The sequence below is a fragment of the Xyrauchen texanus genome, chromosome 17 (assembly GCF_025860055.1).
Source record: "Xyrauchen texanus isolate HMW12.3.18 chromosome 17, RBS_HiC_50CHRs, whole genome shotgun sequence".
Taxonomy (NCBI): Eukaryota; Metazoa; Chordata; class Actinopteri; order Cypriniformes; family Catostomidae; genus Xyrauchen; species Xyrauchen texanus.
This window is the reverse complement of record NC_068292.1, coordinates 36,571,362-36,593,506: the sequence shown is the minus strand read 5'-3', so window position 1 is coordinate 36,593,506 and position 22,145 is coordinate 36,571,362. Positions and strand designations below refer to the sequence as shown.

At 37.8% G+C, this 22,145-nt stretch overlaps 1 protein-coding gene across 1 annotated transcript in view; it reads left to right on the top strand.

Moving 5' to 3' along the window:
- Positions 1-22,145, top strand: part of LOC127658027 (neural-cadherin-like) — a 177,180-nt gene that overhangs the window by 65,976 nt on the left and 89,059 nt on the right. The window contains exons 2-4 of the mRNA XM_052147094.1: positions 16,650-16,838; positions 19,577-19,802; positions 21,807-22,011. Of these exons, the coding sequence (XP_052003054.1) occupies positions 16,650-16,838; positions 19,577-19,802; positions 21,807-22,011 (620 nt within the window). The remainder of the gene's footprint in view (positions 1-16,649; positions 16,839-19,576; positions 19,803-21,806; positions 22,012-22,145) is intronic.

The following is a 22,145-nucleotide window of genomic DNA, read 5'->3' as shown; positions in this document are numbered from 1 at the left end:
CTTCATAGTAGTTTCGGTAGTTGCCACATTTACCATTAGTTACCTCTGTTTTGTCTGGCCAGCATTTTCAGCCAGGTAACTACTAGGGGCACGGTTTTCAAACTTGAAGTTGCACCTCCCTAGGGGGTGCCAGACAGGAGAGGCACAGAGATTGATGATAAATTCACCAAGTGAAATCAAAACATACATAAATACTACAAAAATGTATTGTGAAAATAAATAAATATGATTGGCTTAATAGACCATCCAGCTTAATAGACTGTAGCTCAATGGCGTTCTAACAATGTTAATGTCGCAAATACATGCATATCATGCGAAAGCACATCCATGTAAGAGCAGGCTGATCCAGTTGGACGCAGAGGATTAGACTGGGCTCCCACCTTCGTGTGTGGTCGCCCAGTCTGAGGACGACACGGAGCTGGCGGCCATGCTTGCCCGGGCTGCCATGAGCGTCAGGCTTGAGTGGAACCCTCCACCCTGTCCTGAGCCCTTGCGGCTTGATTATTGGTTCCAGGGCTCAGAGCGCCGCTCATGGCCGCGCCCCAAACCGGTTCCATTCTTCCAGGAAGTGCACAAGGAGCTCACAAAGTCGTGGCAGGCACCTTTTACTGCCTGGACCCAACCCCTAAAATATACGCTGCTCTATGAAATCTCCCTGCTCTTGCTCAGAGAGTGCGTGTGCAACAGTGCACACTCAAAACGTGTCATGTGCACTCGCAAATCTATTTTAAAGCCACACAGCTCTGACTTTGTTAATTTGTATAAATATTCTGCCTCTGTAGACGTGTTATATCAAGGGAGAAAAGATAAAGGAGTTTGAGTAATCAACTCGCCAATTGGTCGGAAAATGAATTTTGTGTGTGTGTGTGTGTGTGGGAAATGCAGCATAATACAAGTTTAAATTAATATTATAAGAATGACAGGCTATTCTATGATGTGTCTAAGTGTCTAGGATGCAGAAAATCCTAAACAAATCACGATGTGTCCATATTCAACGTGATATCGGGTCAATGTGTCTGTATGTGTTTGTGACAAGTGCACTTTCATATTTGGACAGAAATTGGCTAATGTGATGTGAGTTTTTCCACAGATATAGTCTAAAACAATTAAGTAATCCCATTGTCATGAGGACAAACCGTATTTTTAATGAAAATAATGCTAATTGTAGTTTATATTATTAGTACACCGCAAAAAATTCTTGCTATCCTGTAAAATTATCGAAACATTCTTAACCTTAAAAAGGTTAGAGTGTGAGGACTTCCTGCCCTTAACAGTTAGCCGAACAAATACAAATTTTAACCTACTTCACAACCTCATCTCAGCGCATTTCAGGGGGTTTCACTGTTTAAATGTGTCTAGGCAATATGGAGTTGTTTTCTGGTCCTATAATGACTCCAGGTCTGAGAGTTGGAGCAGATCAGGGTAATGAGACGTCCTTTGAAATAACGGCTCCACTCCATCCAGGAGCTAGAGGGAGAAAGTCTGCTGCACTGGCAGGCTTCCTCTGAAAGGGGTGTGCTGGTGCTGATCGCGGTCATTATCTCACCTCAGGACAGTCGTACACACGCACACACACACACACACACACACACACACACACACACACACACACACACACACACACACACACACACACACACACACACACACACACACACACACACACACACTGAGCCTCTAATTGAGTTTCTGTGTTGTGCTGACTAGCAGGTCTGTTTTGCCCACGAGTGGTAAAGAGAGAGAGGGAAGTACTTTCCTTCCATGTTTCTAGGCCTCCTCTTTTCCTGTTGTCAGACAGAATCGTAATCCCAGCATCCCAGTTGATTTTGTGACACTCTTATCTTCCACAGTACAAGATTATGAAATTAGACATCATATTTATTTGATCCTCTACTATCTACAGTGGGCTTTGAAAGACCTAAACCACTTTTTCTCCAACAACACTCAGATTCAACATGTATTGACCTGAGTTTTGCTGCCTTTACATGCTATTGGAATTATAATAAATGTGAGTTTTCTACTTGGAAGGTGCACATGAAGTCATAATTGCAACTGGGACATTTGGTACCCAAGTTACCAAGTTAGGAGGAGCCATAAACATTCAACATGATGGAGACAAATTCAGTTTTGTAGTAATGTATTCATTTTTCTAAATGCATATTCCTCATTATCTCTTGCAGTTTCTGTCATAAACATTTATGTTTATCAGTAACCATATAATGCATATTGTACATTGTTTACACAAAGAAAATACCATTATTGTCAGCAAGCTGGCTAAAATCTATTACAGTGTCAAAATCAGAGTTTCCCAAGAAATATGCAAGAATGTTTCCTAGTTTCTCAGACAACAAAGCACTTGTTACTATAACTTTAGAAGTGGGACTTTGGAAAATTCTAGAAGTACGTGAAGGCAGCATTAATACAACAAATATTACCAAGAAGGCTTATTGTTTGCTGGAAATGATTTGCACCCTTCTGGAAAATTCAGCTAAAACCATCTTAAGGAGGTAGTAGTTGTGTTTTAAAGCATGGTATCTGGTTTCAAGCTGATCCAAGATGGTCATTAACTGGTCCAAGCTGGTTTAGTTTTTGCCTAGCCAGATTAGCAGCCAGTGGGGACCTGAGCTGGTAGACCACACTGGTGCAAAGAAATGAATCTTCCAAAATTCAACTTGACCACCTTAAACTTGTTTGACCTGGTTTTTCCAGCTGGGCCCTTGACCAAATGTTAGTTCAGCTGGTCAACCACCAGACACCAGCTAACAGGTTCCAAAACACAGCTTTAAACTAGTTTAAGCTGGATTGTCCACCAGGGCTAATACAAATAAAGGGTTCCAATTCCAACCAAAAGTCCCATAGGACTTATTTGCTCCACAATAAGCACATTATTTTCTAGTTCTTTAGAAAACCATCTATATATTGCTTTAAAACCTCAGGGACCAATAAGCTGAAGAACCTTTAATATAACATCAAGAACTTTTTTTAATCTCCCGAGAACCACATAATTGAATATTGTATATGCTGCAGATAAGTACAGAGTTCTGCTGAATTTAAGATGCTGTGTTGGTCTACAAAGGTTCCTAGGTTGTAAGAAAAATAAGAATTATTGGTGACCAGTTTAGAGCAGCGTGTGTTTGTGTAAGTATCTGTGGTTTAGTTCAGTGTTGTGCTGTCCGTGCACGGCCGCCGCTGCTGTATTTCACTGTGGAGTGAGTATGTGTGTCCACAAACAGCCTCAGGCTTTCAATCAGATCTCAGCCACTGAAATGAAAAGGAAATAAACAACAAGAGGAAAAAAATAGCCAGGGCAAAAGAGATAAAACACATCACTAAGATGGAGGATCTATCGCTTAGTCGTGTTGTTGCATTTATCTGAGTGGTTTCTGTCCTCTGTGTAACAGCTCGTCTGCTCTCCCTCTTTCTCTTTCTCCTTTGAAAAGTCTGTTTTTCTTTGTCCCCCAGTGTTATCTTGTTTGTATTTTAGATGACAGTGTATGAATTAAACAACATGCCCAAGCTTTGATATAACATAGAGGAGAATAGAGTAGTAGCATTTGTCTGGAAGAGACAAGGAGTGTGTGTGTGTGTATGTGTGTGTAAGAGCATCCTACACATATGTCAGTTTGAAATCAACAGAACAGAGGAAACATAATTATATGTGTTTAGTTCCTCCCCACATCTCTCTCTCTCTCTTTCTCTCTCTCTCTCTCTGCGTGCTCTCATCAGTGATGAAAAATAGGCTCAATTAACCTGCGGGAAACTTTGTTTATGCATATGGTGCGTGGAAGTGTATTTGTGAATTGAGTGTTTCTTTTTGAAAAACTGGGTCTAATTGAGAGTGGTGTAGAGCAGCAGAATGTTTAAAACAGGTTTTTTTTTTTTTATAAATAAAATTTGGGGAGTGAATTGCTTGCTTTATGTCTAACATTGTGTCCTAGATGTTATGCGATAAGATTCCATCAACCATTCAAGATTACACATTTTTTTAAGATTCAAGCAATTTGTCTATCCACATTGAGCACAAAACTGCAGCATGACATGACAACATACATGTGCACAAGTCACTGATATCCAAGTCAAGTCTCAAGTCTTTTAAGGCCAAGGCTAAGTCAAGTCTAAGGTTTTTTTTTTGTTTTTTTTTGTGCAATAGTACATTATCTGCAGCTGGTTAGTTTAATAAACCCTGTATAAGGCTAATTCAACTTTGAAAATTTAAAACTTAAGACTACTATAAGGGATTTCCTTGTTTATTCTTTTAAACTTGTCTAATAAAGTACATACGGTTTTACTTTAAACATGGATCGTATTTTTATTCAGGAAACAATCAATAAACTATTTGCATTAAAAGAGAGAAGATTGTACATGGAAAGTAAACTAGCTTTGTCCATAATCTTTAGGCCTTTATTCATATTTGCATTGGCCCTTATGAAAATGTACCATAGTTGTATAGTTTAAACAGTGGTATTTATTTGTTATCAAGACCATGGTAATCTCAGGTAAAACCAAGCATGGATCGTCACTACCATGGTAAAATGTAACATGATTTCTATAAAACAAACTTTGGTAGTTTTGTAAAGAAAAACAGTAACCTACACACATTTAAAACTATAAATACAAACTTTAAACATTTATAAGCTGCCATAGATGTAACAAAAATGAATGATATTCCCATATATTAATTTTAATAGAGCTATAGGAGTAATATCATATTAATTATGAATATATTTCTGCCTAAAATACTACAGTTAGTGTTACAATAGTACATTCTTGATAAAGGTGGTGATGTGTGAAAAGTTTGCTAATTTATGTCTGTGCATGTCACTGTGTTTTCTCACCGCCAATGCTGTTTTGTCGGGCCGTTTATTGTTTGCTCACCGAGATGTTTGCACCAGAGAATTCTGTGCTGAATTCAAATGTTTCTGTGACTCGCATCGTGCTTCTCACTGGTCCTCTCAGCGCTGTAATGTGAGCTTGAGAGCTTGAAATCTATGGAGTTATATATGTGCCAGAAATCTGCATGTGCAAAATTGTATTTTGAGCGTGCAAAAAGATATTTTGAGCACAGAAAAATTTTCTGTGCATGCAAGATTATATTTTGAGTGTGCAGGTTTATATTTTGAGCACAATAAAGTAATTTTGCATACGCAAGGTTATATTTTGAGTGCATAAAAATGTTTTGGGTGCACAAGATGATATTTTGAGTGCACAAAAAGGTATTTTGTACACACTTGAAATCAGTTTTGTTAACCAATGTGTCTTCTTGCGAAGGTTAATACATTTTCTGCATGTGCAATATCTCACTCGTTCTCTCTCCTTGTATCCCGTCTGCATGTGCTTGGAACTTTAGACTTCTTGTTTGCTTTTTCAACCTTATTCTGTAAATCCCTCCACCTAAAACAGGATTGGCTATTAGAAGCCGTTTACAAGTGCTCTGTGATTGGACAGTTGAGTTACCTACAGCAATGATGATCATCTCAGTGTTAATGTAGCAGAAGAGCCAACAGGCACAATGCTCCAAGTTTAGTACACACTTTATGTACTGTATGCAGTTATCATTACAAAAGATATTTACCCCAAGGTTTATATACATACCAGGAATACTGTAAGGCTTAATTTACTGTAATGTAAGATTTTCAAAATAGAGTAGCCTGAGATCATGCAATGCGAAGAATTTCTTTCTGTTCTTTTTAACTTTTTGTAGTCTCAAACAATTGAGGTTCAATATACTGTACATTTAATTTACACCAAACTATTACAGGAGAAATAATTAGCCTCTTTTGTTCCATTTCTTCTCATTAATAAATGTTGCCAGAACGTTGTGGTAGAATGCATAAACTTTAATTTAGGCAATATTTATAACATTCATAATATTTATAGTTAGGGCTGAAATGATTAGTCAGCATTATCGACAACTTTGACAATAAAAAATTGTCTACAAAATGTTTTGTTGTCGTATATGTGTTTGATCTCATTTAATGTAATATGAGATCATACAGAACTCTAATGATGGCGCGCGAGAGCATCACTTCAGCTCACGCCTGACTGAGGAGAAGAAGAAACACATCTTATAGTCCAGATGCAATCTAAATTTTCCAAACAGCTTCAGGTGATGTAGATCGCAAAGTATGAGGGAATTATAATGCAAAAATACTAAATAAGTAAATAAAGAAGCAATCTCGTGGAATAAGCGGAGCTGGAGCTGCCGCTCCGTTGAAGCAAAACTTGTGTGCCGAACGTCTTTAAAGGAAACACCCCTCTGTTACATCTTTAAAGCAGTTATATTTAAAGCATTATAGCTTTATTAAAGTTAAAATAATGAGGAAGCAAGTCATGTAAATAAGTACAAACTAAGTACTAAATAAGTACAAATAAGTACTAAAAAAAAGATGCATTCACCTGAGAAGCATCTTATAAGATGCTTATACTTGCTTTTAGAGAATAGATCATGAAAACAAATTCACTTATATACAAAATACACTTATATTTGTCTCTTAAAGCAAGCCTAAATATCTTATATGTTTTTTTTGGACAATATTAAATGGAAAACGAGACAAAAACACTTGATAACAATAGGATTATTTTGCAGTGAATTGTTTTATTGAATTAAACTTAATAAAATTATTTATTTCCCTTTAATTCAGTGAATGTCATTTCAAGGTATTTTTAAAGATGATTTTGTTGTATTTATTGTTAGTAAGCACTTTTAATACAAGCTGTTAAGTCAGGGCACAAGCTGATTAATCGGCTAAGAGCTAATGATTAATCGTTGCAGTAATCACCCGAATAGCCGAATAATCGTAGTAATACTCATTAGATTAGTTGATTATCAAAATAATCGTTAGTTGCAGCCCTATTTATAATATGCAAGGTTGTCAAAAATAGGAGCGCACACACTAAATAAGGTGGACAATATAACATGTTTATTAAAGAAAATAATATTTCATATATAACAAATAACAAAAAGAAGAAGCTTGCTGATCCATGGTAGACAGTAATCTGGTCACATTTATTAATAAACTGATCTTTCAGAATATCTTTGGGATAGATAGAAGTCATATTAAGTTCCCCCCAAAACTACACTATTACATTAGTCTTAAAGTGTTTTAAACATGGGAGAGATTAAATTAATATAATTTCAGATGAAAGTTTTATCTAACATGGCTAAGCTTGTAGCTACGTAAGTGTAACTTTGTAACCTAGAAAACCTAATACTAGCTAAGCAGAACCACACTAAGAGAGCCTCAAGTCTCAAGTCAATCTCTAGAGTTTTCATATCTGGATGGCAAGCAGGTTGTTCTGAGAAGCAGGATTTTGAATCAATGAGAGTTCATGGTGGGCGGGGCTACCCGAGCAACGCCGCAGAAATAGTAACAAAGTGATCATACACTCAGCAACACACTTTTCCCCCTTACAATGACTCGTAAGAAGTACCAATGAACTTAGTTCATGTTTGAAATGTATTCATTAAGAATCATATTAAATATTCTAAATAATACTACTTTAGGAATATGTGTACTTCAATAAATATACTTAAAATCCTTGAAAGTCAGTGGCTGCAATTTGATTAGAATCCCTCTACCAAGGGGGAGCCTTCAAGGTTAGTAAAACAGCATAATAGCAACTGGCGAGGAGATCAGAGGCCTTTCTTTTTGAATGGACGTTAATGGAGATGCTTCAGTACACAGAATAAACTGCTTTTGCGAGGAAACTCATAACTAAATGAATTGGCCACCTGTCCGCTAATCTACAACATGTTTTACATTTAAAGGGATAGTTCACCCAAAAATGAAAATACACTCATAATTTACTCACCCTCATGCCATACCAGATGTGTATGACTTTCAAGCAAAAATGAAGATATTTTAGAATATTTTAGCTTTGTTGGTCCATACAATGCAAGTGAATAATGATCAGACATTTGTGCTCAGAAAATCACATAAAGAAAAAAATATAGTAATCCATAAGATTACAGTGGTTAATTCTAGAGTGTATTTTCACAACAGATTAGTGTGGGTGAGAAACTGATCAAAATGTACGTGCTTTTTTTTTAAACTCTAAATCTCCATTTTCACTTTTACATCTAAAAGTCACATGTAGTGCCTGTTTAGTTTCACTTTCACATCAGAAAGTTAAAGTGTAGATATATTGTAAAAAAAATACTTAACTATTGTTCTGTTTCTCACCACACCTATTACATTGCTTCTGAAGATATAGATTTAACCACTGAAGTCTTATGGATTACTTTTATGTTTGCTTTATGTGATTTTTGGAGCTACAAAGGTCTGATCACCATTCACTTGCATCACATGGTCCTACAGAGCTGAGATATTTTTTATAAAAATCTTTGTTTGTGTTCTGCTGAAGAAAGAAAATCAAACACATCTGGGATGGCATGAGGGTGAGTAAATGATGAGCGAATGTTCATTTTTGGGTGAACTATCCCTTTAACAGTCTTTTTGGAGTGAACTATAATAACAGAGATAACTACGAAAAAATTGCTGTTTTTTAAAATGTATCATGGACAATTTTGTGACAGGTTTACTGCTCTCTCCATTCATTTGTTTGGTATATGCAAATGGTAATCTAGCATGCTAGTTGACCATTACGCTCTCTACTGTGGTAGGTATGAAGGCTGGTATCTCAGTATAAAAGAATATCTAATCTGATTACATATTTTTTAATGTAATATGTTACAATACTTTTTGTACTCACAAGTAATTAGCTTACAATAACATACTACCTTGTAATCACATTACACCCAAGTATTGGAACATTTAGACACATTTCTCGTTGCTAGATTCTGTCTGTCAGATCACAATAAATATGTTTGTGTAAATGATAAGCTGCTTGACATTATGCATATAAAGATTGGTAAAGACTGGATGTGAGTAATTTTCTTTGTTGGCTGTGTGACGTCATTTAGAACAAAATCTGTCCAAAAAGGTGTTTTTAAGTTAGTTTCAGTGGTTCGTTGCAGCTCACCATGGCTGCTAAACGCCTTCTTACTGCCATTCGTTTACGTCATTTGTAGGTGTGACTTGGAGCTCCACCTACTTTGAGACATACAACTAATTCCCTCATTAGCACCATGAATGCAACAGGTAAACATTACAAATTACACATGATCTACTGCATATATATTACTTTAAATAATCATCTAGTAGTCCTCATATGTAAATGTACCTCTAAACACCTCCCCCTGCAACGTTCCGGGTGTCTGAATGTTTGCAAACAGTATATAGTTGTTCAGCTGTTTCTAAAATGTTTTGACTCTGAGCAAAGAAGCCCTTCGCCTTGAGTGTGCCTTTTGGGTGAATGTGTATGTGTGTTGTGTTAAGAAGAAATTATTGTGCTCTTGTGCGTGTGTGTGTGTGTGTTATTACTCCAAAAGTGGGACAGAATGGCCAGAACAGCCACTACATTACAAATATGCACACACTCATGTAGAGTACATTAATAATGAGGCCCTGTCTGTTTCACACTATGCCCTCTGTCACTGACTACAGATTAGTATGCACACTTACACACTTACACTAACAGCCGTGCCATCTTCATTTGTGTGTGTGTTGTGATGTTTGGTGCAGCTAGAGCACGTCTTTTCACCCTGCTTGGCATGAGACATCTCACTCACCTTCAACTCTTACTCTCTTTTCCCTTTCCATCAATTTTCTCTGTCACCTAGACAGTGGTATTTAATCGAGTCTTCAAAATTAAGGGCTTGTCTGATTTTCTCTAGTGAAAAATATATTCTTCTCCCAGGAATCTCATGTGTCTCCTCTAGAGATTCAAAAGAGATCTCAGCAAGAGTCTCAAACTGTGCTCAGAGTTGACAAGATTCAAAAGTCTGCAATCAAAAGTCAGAGATTTCAATATGAATAATTTGATTCCAGATTATCTGAGCTATACTTTCCATGTTCATTTGTATTGCTCTGTAGTCTTACTGATGTTATTGAAACACAAAGGAATGTTAAAAATTATTTTTCTTTTCCTGTACCCCTCACTCTTTATAAGATATTTCACCCATAGGAATTTCAATGTGCATTTCATGAGTGAGGGTGACAGAGAGAAAGAGAGGGAGAGAGGTCGAAAGACAAAGGCCCTGATTTGAAAACGTAATTACACCCCTGGAAAAGCATGTCATCAGAACAACAATGAGTTCTGATGACATGCTGTTGAGTGTTTAATTAAGCATGAAAAGTGATCTCTTTTTAGACCGCATCGTGAAAACTGCTTCTGCAAGCCCAGCAAGGATGAGGCAATAATGCGAGCTCGCCAGCGTGCTGTTTGGATGTCACAAAGACTTAACCCTGCAAAGCGTATACTTGACACCGTGGGATGGCTGTACCATCCCAATCACCATGACAACTAAGCTATCACACATTAAGACACCTGCGAGCCTTCTCCTGTGCTTAGCATAGATGTGTGTGTGTGTGTGTGTGCATCCGTTTAGGTGGTCATGTACAGAGGTATCAGGTGTGGTCCCACCATCAGGGACACGCCAACAGGGCAGGTTTAGAGTGAACAGAGATAAACTGTTGTCTTCTTCTCAGGGTCTTTGGTTTGGTCCAGATGTAGTCCTTCCCCAACTGACAACGTGTCTCCTCTAGCATTTCAGAAGAGAACTCAACAATGTCACAAATTGTGCTCAGATTTGGAAAGATAAAACACTGTGTAATCAAAAGTCATAAATTAAATCAAATTACAATATAAACATGCATATATACATTTCTCATATTGATTCTACTAAAACCTAATTATACGAGCTATGCTTTCCAAAAAGTTGAGACAAAAAATGAATCATATTTAAAGTCTCTTGAGTTTTGAAAGCGCAACATTCAAACTACAACATATCATTTGTTCCTTGTGTTGATGGTGGTTCAGCACTGACTCAACACTTCAAATCTTCTTAGTGTCTTTTTTCTCATCTTCCAGTACCTTTTGAGTTGCTTTTTTAAACACAGACAAACACGCAAAGTGCTACATGTTTGATGCGGCTGATGACCATAAAAGTCTCTTTGAATGGAATAAAATGTTCCTCTGTTGGCATTGGCTTCTGATACATGCACTTGCCAAATTACCGTACACAGAATTAAGGGCGAAAACATAACACAAACAGTGTGCTCACCATTTCGATCCTTTTTTCTCTGTTCTTCCTTGCTTTTTAACATAACAATCCGTGACATCTTCTGTATTGATATTCAAATTAGTACAGAGCTTTGGGTGGACTTAGATAAAATTCACCAGCTATTTATAAATGGAGCATGTTATATCCAGTGCTTTGCTGCACCACCATCCAGGCTTAACTTGGATCAGTGAGGCATAAACAATTGCATGTGAAGCCATTGTGCTTTCTCTTTGGCTTCTTCCATACATTATCTGAACTCGCAAACAATGATGGCAAAGAGATAGAGCAATTGTTTTGTTGTATTTCTGCACCGAAACAGATCAGAGTTAGGATTCTACATTGTTCTTTCGAAACGAGGAGCAAGTTGCCAGTCATGGAAGGGATCAAGACTCATCCCTCCATTCCCAGACGGCCTTGTTATTTTCGTCATTGCTGAAAGGCAGTTTTTTTTACCCCTTTTTGAGAGGCGCTTTCCTCCCTCTCTCATTTTCCCTATACAAGGGATGTTGATCTCTAATCAGGATGTGGCTGTACTGTGACAGCTGTTTTGGAGGAGTAGGGTTGAGAGGTCTTTGTTGGAAGCCTCGCCCGAGTTCCTCAGTCATTCCTTGAACTGCCCTCTCTCCCGGTTGGAAGTTTGTTGACTGAGCCTGTAGCCCATTAGCCTCACAGGTTTAGGTGTTGGCTGCTGGGGTTTGATCGACATCTGTTCGGTCTTTAGTGCACTCCAATAGTGGGCTGCGTACAGAGCTCCCTGTGAGGTAGGAAAGATCGCTTCTGAGGTCTGTTTGTCCATGTGGAGAAAGGGGGTCTACAGAGGCACGAAAGGACTTGGACCCCAGTTTACAAACAGAACCCGACACTGATGAGGTGTCCGTCTTCACTCTCACGTTACAGGAACTCACCCACCTTTGTCTCGCCTGCCAACCCTCATTTGGCAAAAAACATCAATACTGCCCCAATTCTGAGATGCAAGTCCGTCCAGGTGCATATTCACCCCTCTAAAATAGTCTGCAATAAAGCTAAATTATTCAAACATGTTTTATATATTCCGATTTTTTTTTTTTTAATCAGGACAACGTTAAAAACAGGTGTAAACCTGGTCCAAAACGTTTTGAGATTTTTGCATTTATCCACAATGTGGTTGAAGATGCACATGACTTCATTGAGCTTATAGTGTAAACGTTCATACGTTCGAATGCTTTCAAACAGCAGTAAAGCATCACCCTCTCACCTGTCAATTAATCAATGTGCTTAAAAAAGTTTTAACGTGCATTTTTAAAAGGAAATGAATGATTGGAATATATAAAAAAGTGCATGCATATACTGTACATGTGCAAGAACTTTATGAAACTTCTTCAGTGTGTCTGACTTCAACATGTAGCGACAAAGATGAGGAGAATGCACAACTGATGATCAGTTAATACTCCACTAAAATAACAAAGTTTTCTGTTCTAAACTTTGTGTTTGTGCTTGTGATTAAATGCAAGTATTATTAGGAAAAACGGTGCTCCGATTCTTTTGCGCTTTCTTTTTATCTTTTACATTTTACATTTTATTGTCATGCATTAATACACACTGACGCAGTGATTGATGTATGTTGTCATGAAATCAAAGATCCTCCCCTTGATATCAGAACAAAGGTGGTCAAAAGAGACGCATATTAAAGGAGACCTATTATGCACCTTTTTAGAAGATGTAATATAAGTCTCAGGTGTCCCAAGAATATGTCTGTGAAGTTTCAGTTAAAAATACTCCCCGCCCCAACATAGCTCTGGTCTCCATGAACACAATCAGAGACTATGGTAACTTTAGATGCATTAGCCTTGGAATCAGCTAACAAGCACATTCGGATAGGCGATTTGCAAACATTCACAAAATATAAAGTGCGATACTTCATCTTCAGGATACAAAGTTGGAACACGAACAGTTGGTACTGATCCATGCTTGAGAATCAAATGTTTTGAAAATCCTGCTTTATTTCTGCTGTTTTGGGGCACATTTCCTACAAAAACAAAACTTTTTCCACAGCGAGTACAATTGAACAGAGACTCTTCTGTTAAATTTTACAGCCAACAACAGAACACTTATGATGCTTATGAAGCTGAGACATTATTCTTCTCACTGTAGCTGCTCCAGCATGGAAAAAGGCAGGCTTTGTGTAGATCACTGAGGGGAGGATCTATGATAATAGGGTGGAGTCCGTCACCAGTCGTGGGCGAGGCCTGAAATGAAAAACATTCATTTTGACACACTGTTTTTGATTAATAGAAATATATGAAAGAGGAGTGGATGGACTTTTAACATTGTAAGGTGGTTGTGTACACACACTGCTGACTCACATTTATTTACAAACAGCATGTAAAAGTGAATTTTGCATAATAGGTCCCTTTTAAATGGCAATGTGTCTTACCTGTACTCTTGTGATCGGATACCCCAAAATGCATCTTGATACCAGGTGTAAACAAGGCCTATGATATTCTGGTCCCTTGATATGGCTGGTGTCCCTACTTCAATGTAAATCTATATGATTTTTTCGCCCATTTATGGTCCAGATAAAAATTATGGAATTACATTTAAATCTTTTTAATTGCCTTGAAAAAAAAAGAACACCTCTTCTCAACAAATCACACATTTTGAATTTTCATTAATGTCTGTAGCACAAATGGTGCAGGATGAGTTATGCGCCAAAGTTTAATACTTGGAGTTAGGAGTTTGTTCAAGCTCCTAACCTATAGTGTTCTTTCCTTAGCAGTTAAATTGGCATTGCCATTATGTTGCTTGTTGTACTGAGCATTGCTTAAGCCATCATTCCCTCATTTGATTACATTTATGCATGTATTTAGCATACATCATGTTAGGTTCAGTCATGTAGACCACTGATCATTTATTTACATTATCATCAAACGTCAGTGAATCACACAGCGGCAAGTGGACAACCAAACAATTTGATTACACCAACAACATCTTTGAAAGAATTTACATGGATTTGCGTAGAGAATGTCACTACTGATTTTACTTTAGCATGTGCAGTGATCTGTGGGATTCTGTCAGTCTGTTGTTGTGTTGCTATGCCGGTATTTGCGTGGTCGAAAACAAATCCACATGGTTTTGTCTATTTGACTTTCTGCTTTCGGCTTATAAAGGGAAACACAAGCTCAATGTGAGCTCCAGGCCACCGTCTGCATGGGCTGACCATGATCGCTTTAAATCCTGACCCAAACTGGAGACATGGAAACAAAGAGGCGAGAGTTTCACTGATACCCAAACCCCAGCCAATGTATCTCTTTTGCTATCTCATGCTCTTTTGTCTTTTTCTTGCATCTCCTTCGATCTGCCTCTTTTGATGTCCTTCAAAGCATGGCTATGAAAAGATAGGAAGTGAGGGAAACAGTAGTATGTTCCCCCTTGACGAGGTGCTTAAAAGTGAAGTTTCTTCTTATTTTCGCTGTTGTCTCACTGTTGCGTGAGATGTCAAATACAACACAGTGCAAGCCTAGAAACCAACAAACAAACAACAGCGAAAACAGATCACAAACCGTAACCCTCCATGCCCAAAAAAGATATATCTGTTAAGTCTCTCTATCTGATCTTCAGAGGCCATCTTATGGAGTGAATGGTCTATCTGACAGCAGACTTCCTCAGGACCTACAGGGGAAGTCAAAGATGATGTGCTCTACTGAAATGTCATTTCTCTCTGGTAGCCAAGCATCCTCGGGCTGAATGGCAGTCTGAAGACGAGAGGCAGCACTATACTCAGGGTGGCTGAAGGATTTCTGTATTCCTCCTGCTCTTTTCGCTGGTGTCGTTATTAGAGTATGTAATTTGAGGGGCTATAAAAGTGACCCTATGGCCTGAAAAATGGTGAAGTAGACACATTCGATTATGAAAAGCATTATCAGTTTCCTTCAAAAAAGAAAAACAATGAAACATAAAAAGAAGAATATTGTGACGGAGAGAAAATAGGCCAAAAATGTATAATTTTTTAAACGTAATGTTTAAATAGGTCAATCGCTCATCTGCCGGTTTAACTTGATGGTTTCACTTTTAGCCTCTCTTTATCAGGGTTACCTTTCTGCAAAATCTCCACTTAAGCTCTAAAATGTGGATTCATAATAGAAATGAATAAATGAACTACATTTTTGGTGTTGTTAGTTATTGTTGTGACGCTGCTATGCAGTTTCTTAGGTGTTTTGACTGGGGGTTTTTTGTGCATTGCTATAATTGCTAGGACGTTAGGTGGTTGCTCAATAGACCAAGCAAAATAGCCCACCACCAAGTCTCCTGCCTCTGCTCAACAAGCAGCATGATTTGATTAACCATTTACATTGGTAGCACAAACAGTGCTTTTTTAAAATACAGTATAAGCTCATTTTAATTATTATTATTATTATTATTATTATTATTTACCTTTATTTAACCAGGATAATCGGTTGAGAACAGGTTCTCATTTGCGACCGCGACCTGGCCAAGATAAGGCGCAAGGTACAAGGCAACATAATGTTACACATGACATACCAACATACAATTACACAGTCATGAATATAGAAAACATTCAGATTCAGTTAAAAAGTACTGGACAATATATAAGAATAGAAATTGAAAGACTTGATAGTTTAAAAAAATGTAAAATGGCAGTGCAATAGAAATAGCAGTCGGATAATAGTGCAGTCCAACATAGGTAAATTGATAATGTGCAAATAAATGCAGTGACAGCCATTTAGTTGAATATGTACAAAAATACATAAGTCTTTGTTCGCAAAGAGCATCAACATCAACATGTACAGTGGTCCGTCAATAAATTTGACAGTAAAACTTTAAAAGTAGCGATCGAAACAGTGGATTCTAATTTAAGAGACTTTTGTAAAGGGTTCCAATCATTTGCAGCAGAAAATTTAAAAGAAGAGCGGCCAAGAGAGGTGCGGGCTTTAGTAGAGTCTAAAGAGATATATTTACTCGAACGCAGGTTAAATACAGGCACTGATATGGTTATTAAAGTACTTAGGTAAGATGGTGTTTTGCCTAGTATGGACTTGTTAATTAATTGATACCAGTGATTTAGGCGCCGATTGTGTAACGAAGGCCATCCAACTAATGAGTAAAGAGTGCAGTGGTGGGTATTATATGGAGCTTTAGTAATAAAGCGAATACCACTGTGGTAAACAACGTCCAATTTCTTGAGTAAAGAATTAGAAGCAGTTCTGTAGACAACATCACTAAAGTCAAGCATTGGGATGATGGTCATTTTCACAAGGGCCTGTTTTGCAGGAAGAGTAAATGAAGCTTTATTTCGAAATAGAAACCCGATCCTGGAATTGATCTTTGACTGGAGATGGTTTATGTTAATAGTGATGATCACCTTAGAAACTTACACTAAAAATAATAGAATCGAATAAAGGTGTTTTCTGGTTGTCATTTTAATAGTTAATTCCTAAATTACTGGATTTTCAAGTATCAACTGACTTTTATGTTTTTTTATATTTGTCTTTTTCTTTATGAACATTTATCTTTTCTCTCTCTCTAGGTGATGAATGGTACTTGTGCAGGCTGACTCTGAACCTCCCTAACCTCTCAGATCTGCAGTGGGCCATGTTCCCTTACCCCTACCTGGCAGCTGTAGGCCCTGACACTGGTCCTGGTTCTGTGGTCTACAAGCTTGTGGCCCGAAGTGGAGATGGCTCAGTGGGAACAGCATACTTTCTATTGGTGGATGGTGAGTGTGATGGGTTGGAGCCTTTGACCATTTGTTATTCTGTGACCTGCCAGCAATCTTAGCAGAAATGTACACTTAATTGTCAATACAATCGTGCCGCCATTAAAATTCTACCCCACTTTAGATATGTCTCACATGCAAACATGTATTACGTGATCAATAATGTTGACACATCACGTTATTTAAGCTAGAAACAGAAATGTTTCTGACACAAAGTGCTCACCATCTGAAAATTACAGTTTATATTATTTGGACATTTATCTCAGGTTTGCAAGTGAGAGTCAGGTAATGGGCCACATAAAGGCTCTGTTTACACCTGATATTAATGTCTCAAATGCATGTTGTGTGACAACTTGCTATCTTATTTTTTCAAGTGGTGGGTCTCTGATCTGTGGCTACATTCATCAATTACAGTTGTTGATAAAGCACAAAATATTGACAAACTGAATATTGATCCCAGAATATATATATATATATATATTATTTTTTTATTTATTTTTTTTTATTTGATGGTGGTTCCAAAATTAAACTTGTCAAAGGATAGAAATGACTAAAAAAGCATGTTAAACCATCATTCAATCAGACCCATTTCATAGTTAAGCTCATCCAGTGTGTTCGCATATTATACATTGATATTATTGATATTTGTGACAACCTCAAATTAAGCAGATGAGGTTTCAGTTGAAAGGTTTAGAATATACTTGCAACACCCAAATGAGAAGTTCTGCAATAAATAACAAAAAGAGTTTACATTTTAAAGTTCTAACAAAAAGAAACTTAATACGAGTAGATAGAAATAAATATGTAGATTGTAGACATACTTTTTCTAATGCAGTGAATAGATGTAGCATTGTTGTCTGTATGACTTTTTTAAAGTGATTTCATTACTGCACAGAGACCGATGTTAGAAGAATTTTAAATGTGCTTCACTCGAACATGACTGTGGGATTCACACATCTAGTCAGAAGCAAATAGACCAAAAGTGCTTTAAATTTGCTGCTTTGATGTATGAACATGTGTGTGTGTTGCTACAGAAATGCACAGGGATGGTTATGACAGGTGTGTAGCTCTGCTTTTATTTTTCCTCTAGGACATCATAGTCTCTCATAATGGATAGTTATTCATCATTTGATGTTGTGGCATTACAAAATTACTTCAGTGGTCCGTAAGGATTTAGACTTTGCTATAAATATTCTGTCTCTGGTGAAATTAATGTCAGTTTTTAAACTCCTGCATTACGTGCTGTTACCTACAGTGTTCTACCTTCATGATTTTTAATCTGTCCTTTAGTTGACTGTCAAGTTAGCTTGATTTGCATTTCTGGAATGAGTTACCAGTGCTTGCAAAGCAGCAAAATTTTACATTTTCGTTTTAAGTTTAGGTTTTGGTCTTTGGGTTCAGTTTTAATGAAATGTTGCATACAGTATGTGTTGTTTAAACACATAACACAACAATGTCTTTGTAGTTTAAATGCTGCTATAAATGGTTAAACAGATGCAAAAAAAGTGCCTGAAGTTGAATAAACACCCTTTAGATAGATTCATATATAATATAGATTACTCATTGACAACTTAACTTAGCTTGCAAGGACAGAATCAAGCTTGATTTCAGATCAAAACCTCTGCTGATAGGCTCTGTTCAAGCAGCTGCGAGAGGGTGCAGCTGAGAGACCTGCTCCGCCTCAGCAGCTGTGGTCTTCATCCACCTCCTCTTCTTCCTCTTCCAAATACCGACATGCTCAAGGGGAGAGTGGTTAAAATGAGCTCTTGTCTTGCTGTTGTCCTGAAGGAGGAACAGAGGGGAGCATATTGCCCACTCACACAGATGCACTGAACCACAGCTGGCAGAAGGGTTCCTCACCCCTAATGTGCGTTAAAACACTCCAAGGCTTTTGTGACTTTGACTTTGTAATGCTCGTGCACTTTGGGCTGAACTTTACAATAGTTGTGCTTTTAATTTTTGATTAAAAACAAGTGTCACTAAATTTTCTAGGCAATGTATGCAAATTGCGCAAAAGTCATTATTTCAAAGAGAGGCTTTAATTGAATCCACGGTTAACCCCGATGCACACTGTGCAATTTTGGCCAAGATTTACAGTAACATTTTGGGAATCGTATAAGGTTTATTTACTGAAGGGGCAATATGCCAGTGTTTGAGCACTTAGTGTGAAATGCGTCACCGATTAATTTTAGCCTTCCCCACAGTTCTGAAAGAGATCCAATTTTTTGGGTTGCAGTCCTGCCATCCAATGACGTATGTATGTGAAAGAGAGAGGGTGACATTTGGTTAAACATCAGTTTAGTTTCTACTGTATATGATCTTCAACATAAATAACTTGTTTTCCCTTTGCATTATGATTGTACCACTAAACTTTCCCGAAGTTTGCTCAGAAGAATAAGCATAAATTCCCTAGTTGCTCAGCCACAAAAGACTCTAAACACTCCCACTACTTTTTTTTTTCCAACAAAAATGTTTCCAATATTAACCTGGCTTGCTTGGGTTCATGCAGTACCATTTACATTTGTGTGTGTCAATGACGATACAATCTGACATTTAAGACCAGTGATGTCACAGTCTGTCTTGGCTTTTACACAAGATCTTGCTAAGGTCATATCGTACAATCAGTCAAGCAACAATTGTAAAAGAAAGAAAAAATTGCGCAGTGTGTACCTGACTTTACATAACTTGTGTACATTTTTAGTTATAATAACATAAAATATTTGTTTATTTTTTGACAGGTAGCGAAGATTCATTTGAAGTAGACCGAACCACAGGGGAAGTGAAAACCACAGGGCGACCTCTGACGCCCAGTAAGGTGTACACCCTGTCCGTCCAGGCCATGGATTCGCGGGGCAGGAAGGGTCCTCACGCCTCTGTGTTCATACTGGCTGGCTTCCGGCCCCCTCAGTTCACCAACACCACCTACACCATCTACGTCCCAGAGAGTACTGGGGTGGGCCAAGCGTGAGTACAGGAAGCTGTGTGTTTGTGGGTGTGTTTGCTTGTAAGATGATTTCAAATTTGCTGCTCATTAGAGGGTAAAGGAGCGACTGTGTCAATGTGGCAAGTCTCAACCATTATGTGTCATCAGTTGCATAAAAAAAAATGGCCCGGAGGAAAAGTGGAGGTTGAGAGAGGGGGGACAGAGGAATAGAGGGGGTTGTGGCAGAGAAGGGGAACACAGATGCATCATTCGTGTCCCCAGGCGCTAAATTTGAAAGCGTGTTCAAATTCAAATATTTATTAAAAGAAACTTCTGGATACACATGAAGAGCTGTGTCTGAACTTCCCCCTCTGGGCACTGGCACAGAACAGAGCATAATAATCTGTGTGAAGGAGGAGAGGACAGCTAATCACAGAGAGCGGGGGGATTACATAGGAAGAGAGCCACAAAGAACCACTGAGTTTTGCCAGATGTATTATTTCCCATTTGTAAGTGTAGAGACAATAGCTCTACTCCAAAACATTGTGGTATGCCTACATCAGTGTTTCCCAACCACTGTGCCACGACGCACTAATGTGCCGTGAAAGATTGTCAGGTGTGCCTTAGAAAATTATCAAATTCCACAAAATAAATAAACGCATGAAAAAAATAAATAATTTAAGGGATACAAACTCCTCACCTTACTGAGAAATGTGCTGTTTTGAAACCATAATCGGTCACTTTTGTGATTGTGAAGAGCAATGATTAATGTGCAAAAGATACTGATATTTATACGCATTAAGGGTCTTTTACATGACTCACGTCAGCGCTGCAGAATACATTCAGAATACATTGAAGTCTATGAAGTGACGGCACTTTACACCAAAGTGTTTTTCACACACATGTTTTTGCTTCACCAATAATGTCTTTGAGAGTACTAAGCAACAAGAAATTTTTCCTTTCCTTGTAAAGGAAAAATATTGATGATGGTTAGTTTATATGGGATTATGTGTAGAATTTTTTAGTCATAAAATGTGTGCCGTGGCAGAAAAAAGTTTGGGAAACACTGGCCTACATAGGCAGCTGCCTGTTATGGCAGCATCCTCATAAATGAAACCTCACATGTGACTGGTTTGGAACACTTGACATAGGCGGCACACAAATAGCACTCCTTATACGAGGCACAAGGAAGACTCGATTCAAAATAGATTCTAATAGAGTTAATGTTAACGTGTTGCTCAAATCATATGGCAATACTCTGATAAGCATAAAAATACATGGCATGCAAAATCTTGAAAAAAACAGCTCAACATTAATTAGAGTGAACTGCTTTTTGGTCATTATTTGGTCCACTCTTCCGGCATCTTGGATGATTTTCACTCGGGATGTCCCGATACAGATACTGGTATCGGAATTGGGTCCGATACCAAAAAACGTACCTGATATATAAATGTCATTACGTAAATATTCAGCGCACAAATTAAAATCGTGTTATGTTCTAGTGAGATTATTAAACAGCAAAAGCTGCGATTTAATGAGATACATATATAGTTTGCATGTTTTGCAATATGTTTTATTATTATATGTGAGCCCTTGTGAATGTGTGAAGCCAGAGCTCCTTGACCCAAACATGGGGAACACAATCATGAGCATTGCGTGCTCTGTTTGCAGCATATGACAGCAGGCAGAGGGATGTGCACGAGGCACATACGACTACATATTTATTTAATTAAAATTGCAGCCTTTTGTGGTTTAATAATCAATTTGAGTCACGTAGGCACCAACTTTTCCGGATTGAGAATCTACTGTCATAATGTCAGAGTTCCAAATCAATGCAGAAACACTTCAAAATAAAAGCTCCGGCAAAATAAAATCTCAAATTAAAATCACATCGATGAGCTTGCCTATGATGCCTTAAAATGCTGTCTAGCTCACTGGGTTATGAAACAAACTACAGCTTCCTCTAAAACAATTCTGTAAAAAAACAAAAAAAGTCGCCCCTTGCTTTGATTCTATTTCCTATGTGTGTTTGTGTTTGTATGTAGGGTGACGATGGTCAAGGCTATCTCATTCCAGAGGAAGGTGTTGTCCTATATGCTTTTGGTCAACCCAGGAAACCTTTTCAGCATAAACCAGGAGAGCGGCGCTCTCAGTCTGACGCGTACCGTGGACTATGAGAGTGGGCAACATCTGCACCACCTGCAAGTCAGAGCATCCGAGCCAGATACAGGGCTTAGCAACATTGCAGAGGTACACACATAGAAATGTTCACTTCAACTTTTTCACTGCAACAAATCATTTTTAAAGTGATTGAAAAGATTTTAAAGTCTTTTATAAATTTCTCCCTTTGAGGATGTCCACAAAAAGAGCTATTTTCAGATTAA